We start from the raw sequence: 17,227 nt of genomic DNA, 5'->3' as shown, positions 1-17,227 counted from the left end.
ATTTCTAACAGTCCTATTGGCATTTTATTTCTATTCTCACTGGCTGTGACTTTGGGGTGCAGCAATCTGTGGCATGACGCTGAACCTCTGCCCCAAACAATAAATCAAAGCTATTAATCCAATCTTCTTCGAGACTCAAATAATCAAGCTCAAATTATCACTACTTTGGACATGTTCCCATACTGGTAATTTTTTTTATCATTGTCTGTTAACGGACAGCTACTGAGCTACCAAATAAATATTTGGAAATTACTTCTTTGACCTCAGAGAGCTGGTATTTGTATAATATGTTCCAAGTAGGGTAATTTAAACCTGGTCATTTGTGCCTCAAGGCAGAACTCTGAGTTATTTTATTTTGTGAACCGTCTTCTTGGTTGTTCATGATATTCTGAAGAGTCTTCTCCAACACCAAAGTTCAGAGGTCTCCATACCATAGCCACTTCTCAACTCCTTTTAGTCATTAATAGCTAAAACAGATCCTTCTCCGGTAAACGCCAAAAGTAATGTCTTGATTAAAAATTAAATTATCTTCTTTATGTGGTCTTTTGACAACTTATCTGGAAACTGAAATATATTTTCCTTAGGTCTTATACTGCTTTGGGCAGAAGCAAAATGTAATTCCTCAATTTATTAGTGCTGGTCCAATGTTAAATGTTATACTGTAGGCATCGTCCAGTTAGAATCAGTTATTCCTCTCACGAATGAAGGCACATATACGTGTCCAAATATACGTTATACATATATAATGTTGCAGGATTCAATCTGGGTCAGTCACCGAGATCAGAGGTTTAGTCTTCTAAGCTTTCAGACTCATGCTGGAGCCCATCCTCAGGAAACCTCTCTCTCATCAGAATATGTTATTTCTTTGCATTAAATTCATTGTTTTTGCTGCCAGATTGACAAGGATGATGGTAAATCAGGGATCATGAGTCTGGTAGAAAGAGTGCATGAAAGCTAGGCTGAGCCTATAGAGAACTCAATAATAGTTTGAGCAGGCAAAAAATGCCAAGTGGACTCCAAAGCCTCTTCTCATCACGAATCAATGACTTGAAGCAGAAGAGATTTAGCCCCGTGTTCTACATCCTATAATCTGTGCGGTAGCCTTCCAATGTGTCCTTTATGAACTATTCATGGTGTGCTGTGAATAGATGTAACAGGGTAACAGCATTGGAAGGGACTTTGGAGGTCTTCTAGTCCAACCCCCTGCTTAAGCAAGAGGCCCTATAGTATATTCTGGACAAATGGCTGTCAATCTCTTCTTAAAAACCTCCACCGATGGAGCATCCACAACTTCTGAAGACAAGCTGTTCCACTGATTAATGGTTCTCACTGTCAGGAAATTTCTCTTAGTTCTAGGTTGGATCTCTCTTTGGTAAGTTTCCAAATGTTACTTCTTGTCCTGCCCTCAGGTGCTTTGGAGACTAGCTCAATCCTCTCCTATTTGTGGCAGCCCCTCAAGTATTGGAAGACCATTATCAAGTCACCCTTGGTCCTCTTCTTCGTTAGACTAGACATCCCCAGTTTCTGTAATTGTTCATTATATGTTTTGTCCTCCGGTCCTCTAATCATACTGGACGCAGTCAGTATTCCAAGTGTGGTCTTACCAATGCAGTATAAAGCAGTACTAATACTTCACGTGATCTTGATACTTTCTCTCTGTAGATGCAGCCTAGGATTGCATTGTCTTTTTTTGGCAGCTGTACTTCTCTTAAGGACTCCTAGATGTCGATTTGCATGATAACTTGTATTGAGATGTGGTCATAAAAACAGTTAGCATGCTAGGGGCAAATGATAAGAGGGTTAGGGTTACACATCCAGAGAACTGTCAGCCCTATATATATATATATATATATATATATATATATATATATATATATATATATATATATATATATATATATATATATATATATATATATATATATATATATATATATTTGTTTTCTGAGGTTTTCACGGGTGTTTGTATATAGGTCTTTGGTTGTTCGGGTTTTCTCCGTGTAAAATTGGAAGTGTCTTGGCGGCGTTTCGAAGTCTCATTCGTCATCTTCAGGCTTCAACCGTGCTTCTGGGAGCAATGTGTGATCGCAGCTGTTTCTTCCTTTTAACTGCTAGTGGGGTTTGAACTGATTGGGTGGGAGCTTGGCTGTGCTCTGATTGGATGGGGGTTTTCTGTGCTCTGATTGGCTGGGGTGTGTCCTGTGTTGGTGGGGGCTTGGTTGTGCTCAGTCTAGTCTGTGCTGCAGGGGGATTTGAGCTGGTGAGCTGCATAGCTGTTGTTTGGCTTTGTGGTCGTGCTACATCTTCATAGTGGGTGTCAGTCTGCTGCATGAATGGATTGGAGGGGTTTGAAATGGCTAATGTTGCAGCTGCGGTCTGGCTTCTGGTCCTTGGTCGTGCTTCATGATCAGTGTGGGTTTGGGTCTGCTTTCTGGGTGGATGTGCGGTGGTGACATCCTGTGTGGACCTTGTGAGTGTGGGTCTGGTGTCATTCCTCGTGTTAGGGACTCGTTTGTCAATAAGGGCGGGTTTCCAAATGGCTGGTAGGCGGAGGTGTCATCTCGTTTGTTCATGCTGTGTGGGCGTTTTTCTATCTCAATGGCTTCTCTGATTATTCTGTTGTTAAAGTGTTCAGTTTTGGCGATAGTTCTGGTCTTTTTAAAGTCAATATCATGTCCTGTGACTTTAAAGTGTTGGACCAGGGAAGAAGTTGGTTCCTCTTTTTTGAATGAGTTCTTGTGTTCTTCAATGCGTGTACTTATTCTTCTGTTGGTTTGTCCAATGTATGTGGTGGGGCAGGCGGTGCATGGGATTTCATATACTCCTTGATTTTCTAACTCAATTTTGTCTTTGGGGTTTCTTAGGATGGTGGATATTTTTCTGTTTGTGCAGAATGCTGTCTTGATGTTGTGTTTGTGGAGGATCTTGCTGATTCTGTCTGTGGTGCCTTTTATATATGGGAGGAGGGCTGTGCCGTTTTCTTGTTCTCTGTCTTGGATTTTAGTGGGGGGTTCTTTTTGGATTAGCTTGGTAATCTTATTTCTTTGGAATCCATTGGATGTTAGTACGTTAGTGAGAGTGTCTAGTTCGGGTTTTAGGTGTTGTTCATCAGCTAAGCATTTTGTTCTGGAGATGAGTGTCTTGGCTACGGAGTTGATCTGTGCTGGGTGGTGGTGTGAGAGTGCGTGCAGATAGCGGTTTGTGTGTGTTTTCTTCTGGTAGATGGTGTGTCCTAGGGAGCCATTGGGTTTCTGTAGACTAAGACATCCAGGAAGGAAGTTGGTTATTAACTTCTGTTTCCATGGTGAACTGTATTTTGGGGTGTAGGCTATTGAGGTGTGTGAGGAAGTTGTCAAGTTTTTCTTTCCCGTGTGGCCAGATTATGAAGGTGTCGTCTACATATCTGAGCCAGAGTTTGGGTTTGTGATCAGATTTTTCTAGAGCTTGGGTTTCAAAGTGTTCCATGTAGAGATTGGCAATGACAGGTGAGAGGGGTGATCCCATGGGTGCTCCTTCTACTTGTTTGTATTTTTGTCCATTATAGATGAAGTATGTGTTGGATAGGCAGTGGTTGGTCAGATCTAGGATGTGCTTGGGGGGGTTATATTTGTTTTGTTATATATATAGGGTAATGTTGCAATGAAACAAGGGAAGAAGAATGGGGAGAGTGAACATAGATAAATGTATTAACAGCAAAGCAAAAAATGCGGGGAGAATGTTATAACAAATGAATGGATAAAACCAAGAAATGATGAACATAGGAGGTGTAAGAAGAAGACACAAAAGATGTACGAGATGATACACTGAATGATTGATTATGTATTGTATGTTTGTTTGTCTATGAAATAAAAAATGATTAAAAAAAAGAATCAGGATAGGAAACCAACACAGAAGAATACTTAGCTTTATACTGCACTGGTAAGACCACACTTGGAATACTGACTGCGTCCAGTATGATTAGAGGACCGGAGGACAAAACATATAATGAACAATTACAGAAACTGGGGATGTCTAGGGGCGTGCATAAGAACACAAAAGTGCTTACCGTTCCTGTCCTATTGTTCTCTTCATTATATCAAATTAATATAGTTGATGCATATTTTTTTTTACTTACATATATATATATATTTTCTTCAAGATATGTTGTTTTATCTATGACAATTGTTTGTGTATACTGTTGTGACAAAAAGAAATAAAAAATATACTAGAACTATACTTTGTTAAATTTGTTGTTGCTGTTGTTGTTGGCTGCGAAGTCGTGTCTGACCCATCGCGACCCCATGGACAATGTTCCTCCAGGCCTTCCTGTCCTCTACCATCCTCTGGAGTCCATTTAAGCTCACGCCTACTGCTTCAGTGACTCCATCCAGCCACCTCGTTCTCTGTCGTCCCATTCTTCTTTTGCCCTCAATCTTTCCCAGCATTAGGCTCTTCTCCAGTGAGTCCTTCCTTCTCATTAGGTGGCCAAGTTAGACTATAGTAATTTTATGCTGTAGCTGGCCTCTACCTGCTTGCAAGAGCAGATGGTCACAATTTTGGGAATTTTGCAAGCTGAAAGAAAGCAGAGCTGAATGACAATCCTTAATATGCCAATCGGCTGTTCCATTAGCTAGCGGCATGGCGCCATGGAGGCACTGGAGTTGGCAGAGCCGGTTTTTAAACATTTATCAGCACACCTCTGGGCTATAGTAACAAAATCTTGCATGCCCAATTGCATATTTATTCCCCTCCTTATCATCCAAGGAATCAGGAAGAAGCCAACCTAATATTTTTTCTTCTCCTGGGCTCAAGCCACTTTTCTCTAAATTGTGTTTTTCTAATGATTTCTGAACAGGTTCATCAAGTTCATTTGCATGACTCCCTATCAGAGAGCACTGAGTTGAGGGAAGTTTTGTTTAAATTAACCAGCTGTTATCTACCTTTTCCCATTAATTTGCAGGTGTGTATTTCATCTCATCTCTTAGCAACAAAATCTATTTCTTTCCACTTTTTGTTTTCTTTATGTCCTTCCTTCTGCCTGAAGAAACAATCCCAATATTGCCTGCAGTGAAAACTTTTCTTGATTTCAGCTCACAATTCAATTCATCTGCAAATACACAAAATGCATATTTTGCAGGAATTGGGTATGTCTACTTTAGTGGGGGGGAAAAAGGATTAGAGGTGACAATGATAGCAGTATTCCAATATCTAAGGGGTTGCTACAAAGAAGGGAGTGGGTCAATTTATATTCCAAAGCACTTGAGGGCAGGACAAGAAGCGATGGGTGGAAACTAACCAAGTAAAGAAACAACCTAGAACTAAGGAGAAATTTTCTGACAGTGAGAGCAATTAATCAGTGGAACAACTTTGCCTTCAGAAGTTGTAGGTACTCCATCACTGGATGTTTTTAAGAAGAGATTGAACAACTATTCCTCTGGAATGGTATAGGGCAGGGGTAGTCAACCTTTTTATACCTACTGCCCACTTTTGAATCTCTGTTGGTAGTAGAATTTTCTAACCACCCACCGGTTCCACAGTAATGCGCTGTGTATCGTCGTCTGCGCATGCCTCTCGCGCATCGTGGATTGGATTTGGGGGGGCACTGGCTACCAGCTCTGCTTGTCTGTTACAGCTGGGTATTGTGGGGGGAGATGCGCGAGCTATTCTAGGACGAGGATCTTTTGTTTGCGGTTGCACTATAGCGCCATTTAGTTTCACTTACATAACGTGAACTAAACTTATGCGCGGGCAATATAAATAGTATATTTTCAGAAATTTAAATTGTCACAGGGAATTTTATGTAAACTTAATGAAAATGTTTTTAAATAATGCTATGAAATTTTTTCAAAAAAGTCAATTAAATAAAAAAAAAAGAAAAGTGCTTCAGTATCGGACAAAACCCCTATCGCCCACCATGAAAGCTGGAACGCCCACTAGTGGGCAGTAGGGACCAGGTTGACTACCACTGACTTAGACTTACAGTATAAATTGCTTCACAGTGCTTTACAGTCCTTTCTAAGTGGTTTAAAACATATTTATTTATATAAAAGCACAAGTTTGTCTCAGCGTCTCTGACTTCACATATGCTCTGCAATTCCGACATACACTAGTAGGAGACAGTGAGAGATGAATTGCAAAAATGTTTGGATTATGGCAGATTAGGAAAGAGAAATCTTGCTCTGTTGGAAGGAGCAGCCAGTTCACGTGGTTTTAAACCAACAATGGCAGGTTGCCCTCGACTTACAACTGTTTGTTTAGTGACCGTTCGAAGTTACAGCCACATTGAAAAAAGTGACTTATGACCATTTTTCACACTTATGACCATTGCAACATCCCCATGGTCACGTGATTTACATTCAGAGGCTTGACAACCGATTCATGTTTATGACGGTTTGCAGTGTCCAGGATCAAGTGACACCCCCCCACCTTTTGTGAACATCTGATGAGCAAAGTCCATGGGGAAACCAGATTCACTTAACAACCGTGTGACTAATTTAACCACTGCAGCGATTTCTTTAACCAACGTGGCAAGAAAAGTCGTAAAATGGGGCAACATTCAGTTAACAAATTTCTCACTTAACAACATAAATTTTGGGCTCCGTTGCAGTCGTACGTTGAGGACTATTATACCACAATACCTCCTGCTGCAGAACTGTCAAGAAAAACAAAACACTACATTTTTTTCCCCCCTTGTTTAACTGCCTGCCATTTTTATTGAACTGTTCATTTACAGATAAACAAGATTGTCGAGATCATAGGAAGGAAACAAATTAAGCAGGGTACAACGGAGCAGAAATAGAACCTCTTGGTCTCAGCGCACAAATACATGTAGCGAGTAACGCAAGGGTAACCTTGCAACCTTCACATTTCCAGACACGTCTTTTCATGCCACAGGGTTGTGTAATACGGAAGGAAAGATCCAGCACTGGGATGTGAAAGAATATGGACCTGTTTTGGAGGGATCAGCTCCTGTGGTGGGTTTCAAAAATTTTTTCTATTGGTTCTGTGGGTGTGGCTTGGTGGGCGTGGCAGGGGAAGGATACTGTAAAATCTCCATTCCCACCCCACTCCAGGGGAAGGTTACTGCAAAATTCCCATTTCCTCCCAATCGGCTGGGATTCGGGAGGCAGAGAATAGATGGGGGCGGGGCCAGTCAGAATTTTTACTACCGGTTCTCCGAACTATTCAAAATTTCCGCTACTTGTTCTCCAGAACTGGTCAGAACCTGCTGAAACCCACCTCTGATCAGCTCCTCGGATTTTAAAGTCCTTTTAAAAATGAAAACTAAGCCCAAAACCCCAAAACAACTGCAGGTAGTCCTCAACTTACGTCCAGATGCTTAACAACTGTTCAAAATTCCGACAAACCCTGAAAAAGTGACAATCTGATTTCAAAATTCGCATGCACACACATCTCATTTTGGATGCTTCCCAATTGGCTTGCTTATAGCTCATTGCAGTGTGCTTGTGGATGTATAAGCACAAGTTATGATGGGTTTTTTTTGGGAAACTAGCATTTAGTTCCAGTTTACTTCCCAAAAAAAAGGAGATAGCAAACAGTGGGTTTACTTTATGACCATGGCATTTGTGAAATAACCACCGCAAAAAAATAAAAATAAAATCAGAAGCGGTCACATAATGACTTGCTTAATGACTCATCACAGTTATAACCATAATTGCAAGCTCGGTTATGGTTGTAAATTGAGGACTACCTGTAATCCTGGGGAATAGAAAATAACCTATAGATGTACTTTGAAAACGGGTGTGTGCCTTTTGTATGTAGTGTGCAGTCAGTGTCCAGTAACGAATAGAAAGTTGATTGCTTGCTTTTGCATCTTTTGGGCAGAATGGATTACTCAGACTATCAAATGCAATTCACAGCCTTGATTCAAGATACAATAAAAGAAGTAGAAAGGATGAATGAGAAGCCTCAGGGAGCACAGGATGTTAAACCTGTTTGATTCAGTGAAGTTATAGGTGGAAATAGGGAACTTGGGTATTTGGGCATCTAAAGTGTATTGTGTGGAGAATAAGGAGTACATCAGAAGTCCACCAGACAACTGCAGGCAGGGGCACTAGGCCCTTTAGACAGCCAGGCGGTAATTGGGGTGAATTTGGGGCTGCACATTCCATACAGTAGTGAGAAGGTGACGCAAGACCTGGTCCTTGCCTCGAGCCTGCCCTCCATGCATAGCTTGCAATTTTTTGCGGGTCTGAGCCTCCACCTCTGCGGATAGATTCCCCTGCGAGCCCAGAGCCTAGAGAAGAAGAAAAAAAATAAAGGTTGTTCCAAAATAAGGAGAAATGAAGCACTAACACAGTGTCGTGTCCCACTCCTCCGCTGACGGCCGGGTCAGGGAAATCCGAATCAGGTGTGCCTCTGCAGCTCTGCCAAAGTCCTAGCAAAGTTCTCAAGGCAGGCAGGAGACCAGAAAGTGACTTCAGCAAGATATGTTTAGACTTTGCCTGACTCAGAGAATGCCAGAAAGCAGATCTTTTATATAGGCCATGGGGTGTGGCTCCATGACTCAACACTTATCCAGGCCTGCCCCTCCCTTCCTTCTGTTGCCTCCGCCTATCAAGTCTTCTGACGCGAGGGTCATTCCAGTCGGCAGCTGTTGGTAATAGACCTCCCTCAGGCTCACATGCTGTGGAGGAGGGGGAGGGATCTAGTTGTTCCGTTTGCCTGGGCATGGAGCCAGAGCTGGGGGCTGGAGGTATTTCTTCCTCTTCAGCCTGTCTGGGCATGGAGCCAGGGCCGGGGCCGGGAGGCATACTAGAACATTCCTCCGTGTTCGGAAGCAGATAAGAAGACCCCGGCTGAGGTGAGATTGGACGAGACACAACACACAGGTAATCCTCAAATAACAACAGTTCATTTAGTGATAGTTCAAAGAGTAACGTGGTAGTCTAGAGATGGAGCTCTCGCCTCACAATCAGGAGGCTGTGAGTTCGATCCTAGATAGAGGCAGATATTTGTCTCTCTGGGCACAGTGAGAATATATCTGCTGAACAAAATTCCTCATTGGCGACAGGAAAGGCATCCGGCCAGTAAACACCTCAGCTCCATTCAGTTGCCTTCACCCCGCAAGTGATTATAGGGTTGTTAAAAGAAGAAGAAAAAGATGATGATGATTTAGTGACGGTTCAAAGTTACAATGCCACTGAACAAAGTGGTGTAACCATTTTCCACAGTTAAAACCTTTGCAGTATCCCCAGGACCAGGTGATCAAAAATTCAGACACTTGGCAACTGGTTCATACTTATGAACGTTGCTGAGTCCCAAAGTCATGTGATCCACTTCTGCGACCTTCTGACAAGCAAAGTGTCAGGCCTGGAAACCATATTAGACTTTAGGGTTCCAGACGCTGCCACATTTTTCCCCTGAGGGGAAGAAGGGGGGTTGAGGGGTATGGTAACATTCTTCAAGCGGTCAAGGTCGGATGGTGTTCACATCTGCAGGAGGAGTGGCAAGAAGATATTCAAATGAACTGGGAGAACGTGGGACCATGTGACCATCAAAGGGGTCAGGGGGGCGGGACTTTTGGGGTTTGTATAACTGGGAAAAGAATCCGGAAATTCAGTTTTGGAATTTCACTCATCGTGTGCCAGTTTCCTCATGCTAGTAAAGAACTCTGGAAAACAATGGCTTCTGAGTTTTTTTTATGCAGAAGAGGTTTTTCTGGAACCTTGACACAAAGTCAATGGGGAAGCCAGGTTCACTTAATAACCGGGTTACTAATTTATTAACTGCCGTGATTCACTTAACAACTGTGGCAAGAAAGATCGTAAAGTGGGGCAAACCTCACTTAACAAATATCTCCCTTAACGACAGAAACGTTGGGCTCTGTTGTGGACGTTAAGTCGAGGCTCCAATAAGGAAATTTAATCTGAAATGAATCCAGTATTCCAAATAAAAACTGAACATGTTTCTTCCCTTCCACTAGGATAGGGAAGTCGGCATGTTCAGAGAGGAAATTCTTGGCAATTTAGTATGGAACAGCGACATAATGAACTTTCCGATGCGAGCTGAAAACATGGCTGTTTCATCGTGCAGGACTTGGCCTGATAGTTTTAATTGGGAATTTTAAATGGGTTTTAAGGAATCAACCTAAATTTAAATATTTCATTTTAAATCATTTTAGTGTTTGTACAAATTGTTTTAATATGGCTGTAAACTGCCCTGAGTCCTTCGGGAGAAGGGCGGTATAGAAATATAAACAAATAAAAATAAAATAAATAATAAAATAATAATTTCCTGCTACAAACTTTAAACTAAACTCAATTCAGCTTCCAATAGGCTTGGTATACTTACTTTGAAATGGAATGAGCCCAAAAGGAAGCCTGAAATTCCAGACCTGCCCCTCCATGACTTCTTTGTCATGCCTCCTACTATTCCTGGCTGTCCAATAATAAAGAAATGTACCAATAAAGGGGAATATATGTACCTCACGGTTGAAATAAGGAATCTCTTGGTGCTCTCTCAGCTTGGCTGTTTTGTTTTTGCAGACATTTCATTACCCAAAATAGGCGACATTATCAGTGCTAGTAGTTGTGGTAGGAGATAGTCTGTTGTGCCTTGCCCGCCCTCCTCTCCTCAGCCGGGCCCCTCCCATCTCCTGCTACCTGAGCCAGAGACTGATAGTGAAGAGGAATGGCCTGGCATGCCTCCAGCCCCCAGCCCTGGCACCATGCCCGGACAGAATGAGCAAACAAACCTCCCTCCTACAGCGTGTGAGCACAAAGCCAGCCACGTGCTAGAATTGCCGGCAGCAGAGCAGGAGGACGGAAAGACACAGTGGACGGATCCCCGCTTCCGGAGAATGGAGAGGCGACGTCAGCAAAAGGAAGGGAGGGGCAGGCCTGGATAAGTGCTGAGTCATGGAGCCACACCCCATGGCCTATATAAAGGATCTGCTTTTTGGCATTCCTTGAGTCAAGCAAAGTCTCATCTGGTTGCTGAAGTCACACCTTTGATTCCTGCCTGCCCTGAGAACTCTGACAGGAATTTGGCAAAGCTGCAGAGGCTTCGTGGCCACGCTTGATACAGACTTCCCAGACCTGGCCGTCGGAAGAGGAGTGGGACACGACATCGTCCGACTACTAACACTGATGATGTTACCTAGTTTGGGTAATGACATGTCTGCAAGAAAGCAACCAAACTCAGAGAGTATCAAGGATTCCTCAAAGACATGTACACTCTGCTCATTTAGCTTCCACCAAGTACTTCCAAATTTGAGCTCACACATGTACAGGTAGTCCTCAACTTACAACGGTTCACTTAGTGATCATTCCAAGTTACAATGGCACTGAAAAAAGTGACTTATGACCATTTTTCACACTTACGACCCATGGTCACGTGATTTACATTCAGATGCTTGACAACTGGTTCATACCCTGTTTCCCCCAAAATAAGACATCCCCTGATAACAAGCCCAATCGGGCTATTGAGCGCATGGCAATAAAGCCAAGCGCTTATTTCAGGGTTCAAAAAAATATAAGTCAGGGTCTTATTTTCAGGGAAACATGGTATTTATGATGGTTGTAATGTCCCGGGGTCACGTGACCATCTTTTGCAAGCATCTGACAAGCAAAATCAATGGGGAAGCCAGATTCACTTAACAACCATGTTACTAATTAAACAACCGCAGTGATTCACTTAACAAATGTGGCAGGGAAAGTTATAAAATGGGAGAAAATTCACTTAACAAATTTCTCACTTAGCAACATAAATTCTGGACTCAGCTGTGGTCGTAAGTCCAAGACTACCTGTATACACTTGGGACCAGAATTTCAGTTATAAGTTATTATAGTCATAAGTTGAGGTACCCTGTGTGACCTGACTCAATTTTAAAACTAATTTTACAATGGTCGCTAAACAAGTCACAATGCTGCAACTGGTCATAAATGTGATAGCCAAGTGCCTGAAATGCAACCACATGATTGCAGGGGTTGTGTAGCAGTTGTAACTCTGAGCACTGATCACAAATAACGTTTTTTTGAGTCTGTTGTAACTTCAAACAATTGTTAAATGACCGGTCATAACTCGAGAACTACCTCTACTGTAAATTTGTTCCAACTTAACAGCTAGTTATTGCAATGCTCTCTACATGGGGCTCCCCTTGAAGAGTACCAGGAGGCTCCAGCTAGTCCAGAATGCGGCCGCGCGGGTGATAGAGGATAGCCTTCCGGGTGCACTTCAAGGTGTTGGTTATCATCTTTAAAGCACTCCATGGCTTAGGACCGGGCTATCTATGAGACCGCCTTCTGCCACCGATAGCCTCCCAACGACCTGTGCGCTCCCACAGAGCGAGCCTCCTCAGGGTGCCGTCGACCAAACAATGTCGGTTGGCGGCCCCCAGGGGGAGAGCCTTCTCTGTGGCAGCACCGGCCCTATGGAACGAGCTGCCTCTGGGGTTACGACAACTCCCTGACCTCCAGCCCTTCAAACGTGAACTGAAGACTTTACTATTTCATCGTGCGGGGCTAGCCTAAGAAATATTTTATTGTAATTTTAAATGGGTTTTAAATCGGTCCTTGACCGTTTTAGTTGTTTTGGCCATTAAATATTTGGTTTTAATTTGTTTTTAAATATTGCTATTTATACTTGTATTTTAATATGGCTGTAAACCGCCCTGAGTCCTTCGGGAGAAGGGCGGTATAGAAATCCAATTATAAATAAATAAATAAAATAAATAAAATAGTGAAGCAATAAGACAATACAAAAGTCACTGCTCAATAATAAAGAATAAATATCATAATTGTTAAAAATCTGATTCTGTCAACAATGTTTATAGTCTTGCTTGGGAAGGCTATTGCTTTGTGAGCTTTCCAAGGTGGAAGATCAGGTGATCAGGCAATTGAATCCTTATATCCCACAAATCTAGGGATGATTTTGAAACATTCCCAGACTGGCTTTACTGTTTGATGAAGTGAGGTGGGCAACTTTGACAGATGATTTGAGGAACCAGGAAAAAACAGTGAAGGGTTATGTCTATGGAGATTCTCAGTCATCCAGGTCATGGATGTCCCAAAGGTGCTTTTTTCAAGGGGCAACTGGCCTTTCTTGTTTTTCTTTGAAGGCATTTCGCTTCTCATCCAAGAAGCTTCTTCAGCTCTGACGGGATGGTGGGGAATGGAAGGATTTATACTCCTTGCAGACAGTTAGTCATTTGATGACACAGATAAACTTCCAGGTGACCTTAACAACTCACTAAAAGGATTGTCGTGACCTAGGCTCAAGTAGTTATTACCAGACACAATCAGTCCTAAACAAACATATTTTATTAGAACAGCTGAGAATTACTTCATTCTCCGCTTAGTCCAAATTAATTCCAAAACAAAGTCCTTCAGAAAAAGTCCTTTGGCCTCATCACAAACCTTTGTCTTCTTTGGCACCCTGCCAAACACTTTTCTTGGCAAGAACCCCATGAAGTTCAGAAACAGGAGATAAGAAACAATTGTAGCAACATTGCTTTCCTACAAAGAACCCAACCCAGCCATTGCTGTTCTTTTAAGCCTTATGGGAGGGCCCAATCATCTCCTGGCCTTACTCCTGAGCCGTCCTTTTGCTTTAGCTGCTCTTGCCTTCTGGCAGCTCTTTGCATGTGTGCACTAGGAACAGGCTCCTCCTATTCCTCTGCCTCTCGAGGCTCCAGAGTCTGCACATCGCTCCCAGATGGCCCTGGCCCCATCTCTGCCTCTGACGCAGAGCCCTTGTCTGGGCCTTCCCCTGACTCTAGGACTGACCCATTGTCCTCCCCAGCCTCCTCAATGTCCGACTGCTCTACCAGCTCTACAGGCTGCTGGCGGATCACAACAAACGACCAGCTGTCTGCAAGGAGTATAAATCCTTCCATTCCCCACCATCCAGTCAGAGCTGAAGAAGCTTCTTGGATGAGAAGCGAAACGTCTTCAAGAAAAAACAAGAAAGTCCAGTTGCCTCTTGAAAAAGCACCTTGGGGACAGTGAAGGGTTATATGTTTTGTCGGTCTCCCCAGGTAATCCAGATGGGAAACCCAACCAGGTGAGCTAATTCTACTTCATTGTAAGGCTACGTTAACATAAATGTGTAAGTCTGAAAATACAACCTTCCCATCACCATTTTTAATGCTTGATCCATTTGAGTGGGTCTTACCTAAGTTTCTTCTTCTCGCTGTTAGGCCATTGTGGGCTCCTGCTTCTCGTCTTTTCTAGGCAGCGTCACTTCCCTAGGTCACCCACACATTCCATTACATCTTTAGATGTGTTTCTATTCGGGGAGTTATTTGTATTTTGTTTTCAAGGTGGCCACATTATGGTCTTACATACCTCGACTTCAATAGGAAGCAAAACATTTGGGCTCGCCAAGTATCTCAAAAACCTTGATCTTGGTGCAAAACTCCCTACCTTAAATTGCAATGGAAATTGTAAAGGCCAACTCCAGTCTTCATCTCTCCAGATTTCTGTACCACCCTTTCTCTCTTCGTCCTCGCCAAAATTCCCATCAGGCTTCTTAGAAGCTCCGACTCCCATCATCCACACCCCCTTCTCATCTTTTATTCCCCTCCCCACCCTTCCTCTGTGTTTCATCCTCGATTTTTTCATCACTGCAAAGGCTAAGTAAGCCCCAAGCCCTTCATCTCACCGCCTGTTGTTTTTGCTGGAATTCTCTCTCACGTTCTAAGCGATACTGCTCAATTTCGGCCTGGGCTTCTTCTTTGGCCTGCTTCAGCCGCCTGGCCTTTCCTGGGGTGGAGAAAAAGAAGTCCAAGGACAAGGCAGAGATGACCTTTCAAGGCCCAGCTTTCCTCAAAAAAATAAAAAATCCCTGCCATTCCTCTCCACGAGAAAGGGAAAGATGCTGCCGTTCTCCACTTGAGAACCTGGGTACTCTGCTGGTCAGCCTCCACCCCACTTCCAGCATCTTCCCTAATAACCGGGAGCTCCAACTCACGTTTTCGGGCCTCTGCCACCTTCTCTGCAGCCCTCTTCTCTGCCTGCAGCAGCTGCTGAATTCCCTGCGTCTGGCTGGCCATATTTCTGTAGCAAATAGATGCGTAGCAACGATGCTGCAAGAGGCTCTGGTGATGCCTTCTGCTTCCAGCAAGAGTGGGTACCACTTCTGAGCAAAGCACTTCAAGGTCCTAGTGCCCGACTGCTCCAGCGTTTCTGCTGCTTAATTGTTGCCAAGATACAGGTAGTCCTCGACTTACGACCACAGTCGAGCCCAGAATCTCTCTTTGTGAAGCGAGACGTTTGTTAAAGTGAGTTTGGCCCCGTTTTACGATCTTTCTTGCCACGGTTGCTAAGCGAATCATTGCGGTTGATACTAATATGGTTGTTAAGTGAATCTGGCTTCCCCATTGACTTTGCTTGCCAGAAGGTTGCCAAAGGTGATCGCGTGACCTCAGGGACACAGCAACGGTCGTAAGTATGAACCAGCTGCCAGGCATCTGAATCTGGACCATAGGATCCCGGGGCTGCTACAAAGGTCATAAGTGTAAAAAATGGACATAAGTCCCTTTATTCAGTGCCGTTGTAACTTTCAGTGGTCACTAAATGAACTGTTGTAAATTGAGGACTATCTGCACAAGTTTGCTTCTCTCTAGAGCTTTGAATGCTTGTGTTTAGCATAACTGTCATCTGTCCTCATTAGCAGACAAAGCCAGTCAGGTTAGGAGGACACTAGGATGAAAAAAAAGAGGGTTGTCCACTTAAGAGACAAGGACAGCAACATGTTGTTCAACATTAGTAGAATAGAATAACAGAGTTGGAAGGGACCTTGGAGGTCTTCTAATCCAACCCTCTGCTTAGGCAGGAAACGCAACACCACTTCAGACAAATGGTTATCTAACATCTTCTTAAAAACTTCAAGTCTTGTGTGACATGGTCATTTTTCTCCTACCATCTTCCAAGAAGTTTAGGGTGGCAAGATCCTTCACAACCACCTTGTGAAGTAGTTTAGACAGAAAGATGAGGCCTGGTCCAAGGTTACACAAGGGGCAATTTTATGATAAGACTCACAGCTTCTAGATCAGTGTTTCCTAACTTTTGGCAATTTTAAGAGGTGTGGACTACAACATACAAAGATCCAGGTCTATAGAGCCTGCGTCCTGAGCACACTCTTGTACTACAGTGAGTCTTGGACCCTTTACACATGGCAGGAGAGAAAGTTGAACACCTTTCATATGCGCTGTCTTTCATATGCATGTATACACTACTGAAACAGCGACGTCTATGCTGGCTTGGGCATGTCGTGAGAATGGCTGATGGTCGGATTCCGAAAGAGCTCCTGTATGGAGAATTAGTGCAGGGAAAGTGCCTCAGAGGGAGACCACAGCTATGATATAAGGATATCTGCAAGAGGGACCTAAAGGCCCTGGGAATGGACATTAACAACTGGGAAACCTTGACCTCCGATCGTTCAGCTTGGAGGCTAAAGACGCAGCATGGCCTTCTCCAATCCAAAGATATATTTGTTCGGCAGGCTGAGGCAAAGAGGCCGTCCCGGAACCAGCGAAATCTGGGGGCTGGGCAGGAGACAGAATGTATCTGCCCTCAGTGTGGAAGGGATTGCCGCTCTCGAATTGGCCTTTTTAGCCATACTAGATGCTGTTTCCAGAGCATGATACTATAGTCTTTTGAGACTGAAGGATGCCAATGGACTACAACTCCCAGTATTCCACAGCCAGCATGCTGGCTAAGGAATTCTGAGAGCTGAAGGCCACAATCTTAAAACTGCTGATGTTGAGACCAAATGTTACGCTCCATCACTCCTGGAAACAAGCAAAATGGTCCTATCCCCATAGGAACGAACATGCATCAGTTCCTATAATCACCATTACTATAAGAGCTAAGATTATGGGAAGTGCAATCTGAAATATCCTGGGAGAAAAACAGCTCCTGAAAAGATTGCCAACTCATCTTAACAACTGCATTTAATATTTTTATTAATTAATTAAAGTACGAGATTTTTCACAGCCTTCTCATCCTTGGAAGTCTATATCAGTTCTAAAATGTCTTTAGAAATTGGATGGACGCATTGTACTTACTAGAGATAAATCACTGGATTAGAAATCTTCATTGTTGGATCTACTTTGTTAAACGTGAGTAGAACAGGGTTACCTAAGCCAGGTTAATGCCCAAGATTCCATAAAATCAAAAATAAAATAAAATAAAATAAAAGCAAAACAGGAAGTAGATTTGAAACATATTTTATTTTATTTTATTAAAATTTATATGGAGTCACTTAGCATGACTCTAGGAGG

The 17,227-nt window shown here is 43.1% G+C and overlaps 1 protein-coding gene across 1 annotated transcript; it reads right to left on the bottom strand.

Annotated features, from left to right (window-relative positions):
* Positions 1-7,586: 7,586 nt before the first annotated feature.
* Positions 7,587-15,297, bottom strand: ATP6V1G2 (ATPase H+ transporting V1 subunit G2). Its single transcript, XM_058170843.1, has 3 exons — positions 14,914-15,297; positions 14,605-14,705; positions 7,587-8,236 (listed from the first exon to the last, which is right to left on the bottom strand). Exons 1-3 carry the CDS (start codon positions 14,993-14,995, stop codon positions 8,063-8,065), a joined length of 357 nt encoding a protein of 118 aa, XP_058026826.1. The 5' UTR covers positions 14,996-15,297; the 3' UTR covers positions 7,587-8,062.
* Positions 15,298-17,227: the final 1,930 nt, after the last annotated feature.

This window comes from Ahaetulla prasina, chromosome 2 (assembly GCF_028640845.1).
Source record: "Ahaetulla prasina isolate Xishuangbanna chromosome 2, ASM2864084v1, whole genome shotgun sequence".
Lineage (NCBI taxonomy): Eukaryota > Metazoa > Chordata > Lepidosauria > Squamata > Colubridae > Ahaetulla > Ahaetulla prasina.
This window is presented reverse-complemented; position numbering and strand designations above follow the sequence as displayed.

Coding starts and splice junctions, on each gene's coding strand:
- ATP6V1G2 (XM_058170843.1), bottom strand. CDS start 14,995: ATGGCCAGCCAGACGCAGGGAATTCAGCAGCTGCTGCAGGCAGAGAAG. Junction 14,706..14,913: donor GGTGGCAGAGGCCCGAAAAC/GTGAGTTGGAGC, acceptor TCTCCACCCCAG/GAAAGGCCAGGCGGCTGAAG. Junction 8,237..14,604: donor TCCAGCAAAAACAACAGGCG/GTGAGATGAAGG, acceptor CTTCTTCTCTAG/GCTCTGGGCTCGCAGGGGAA.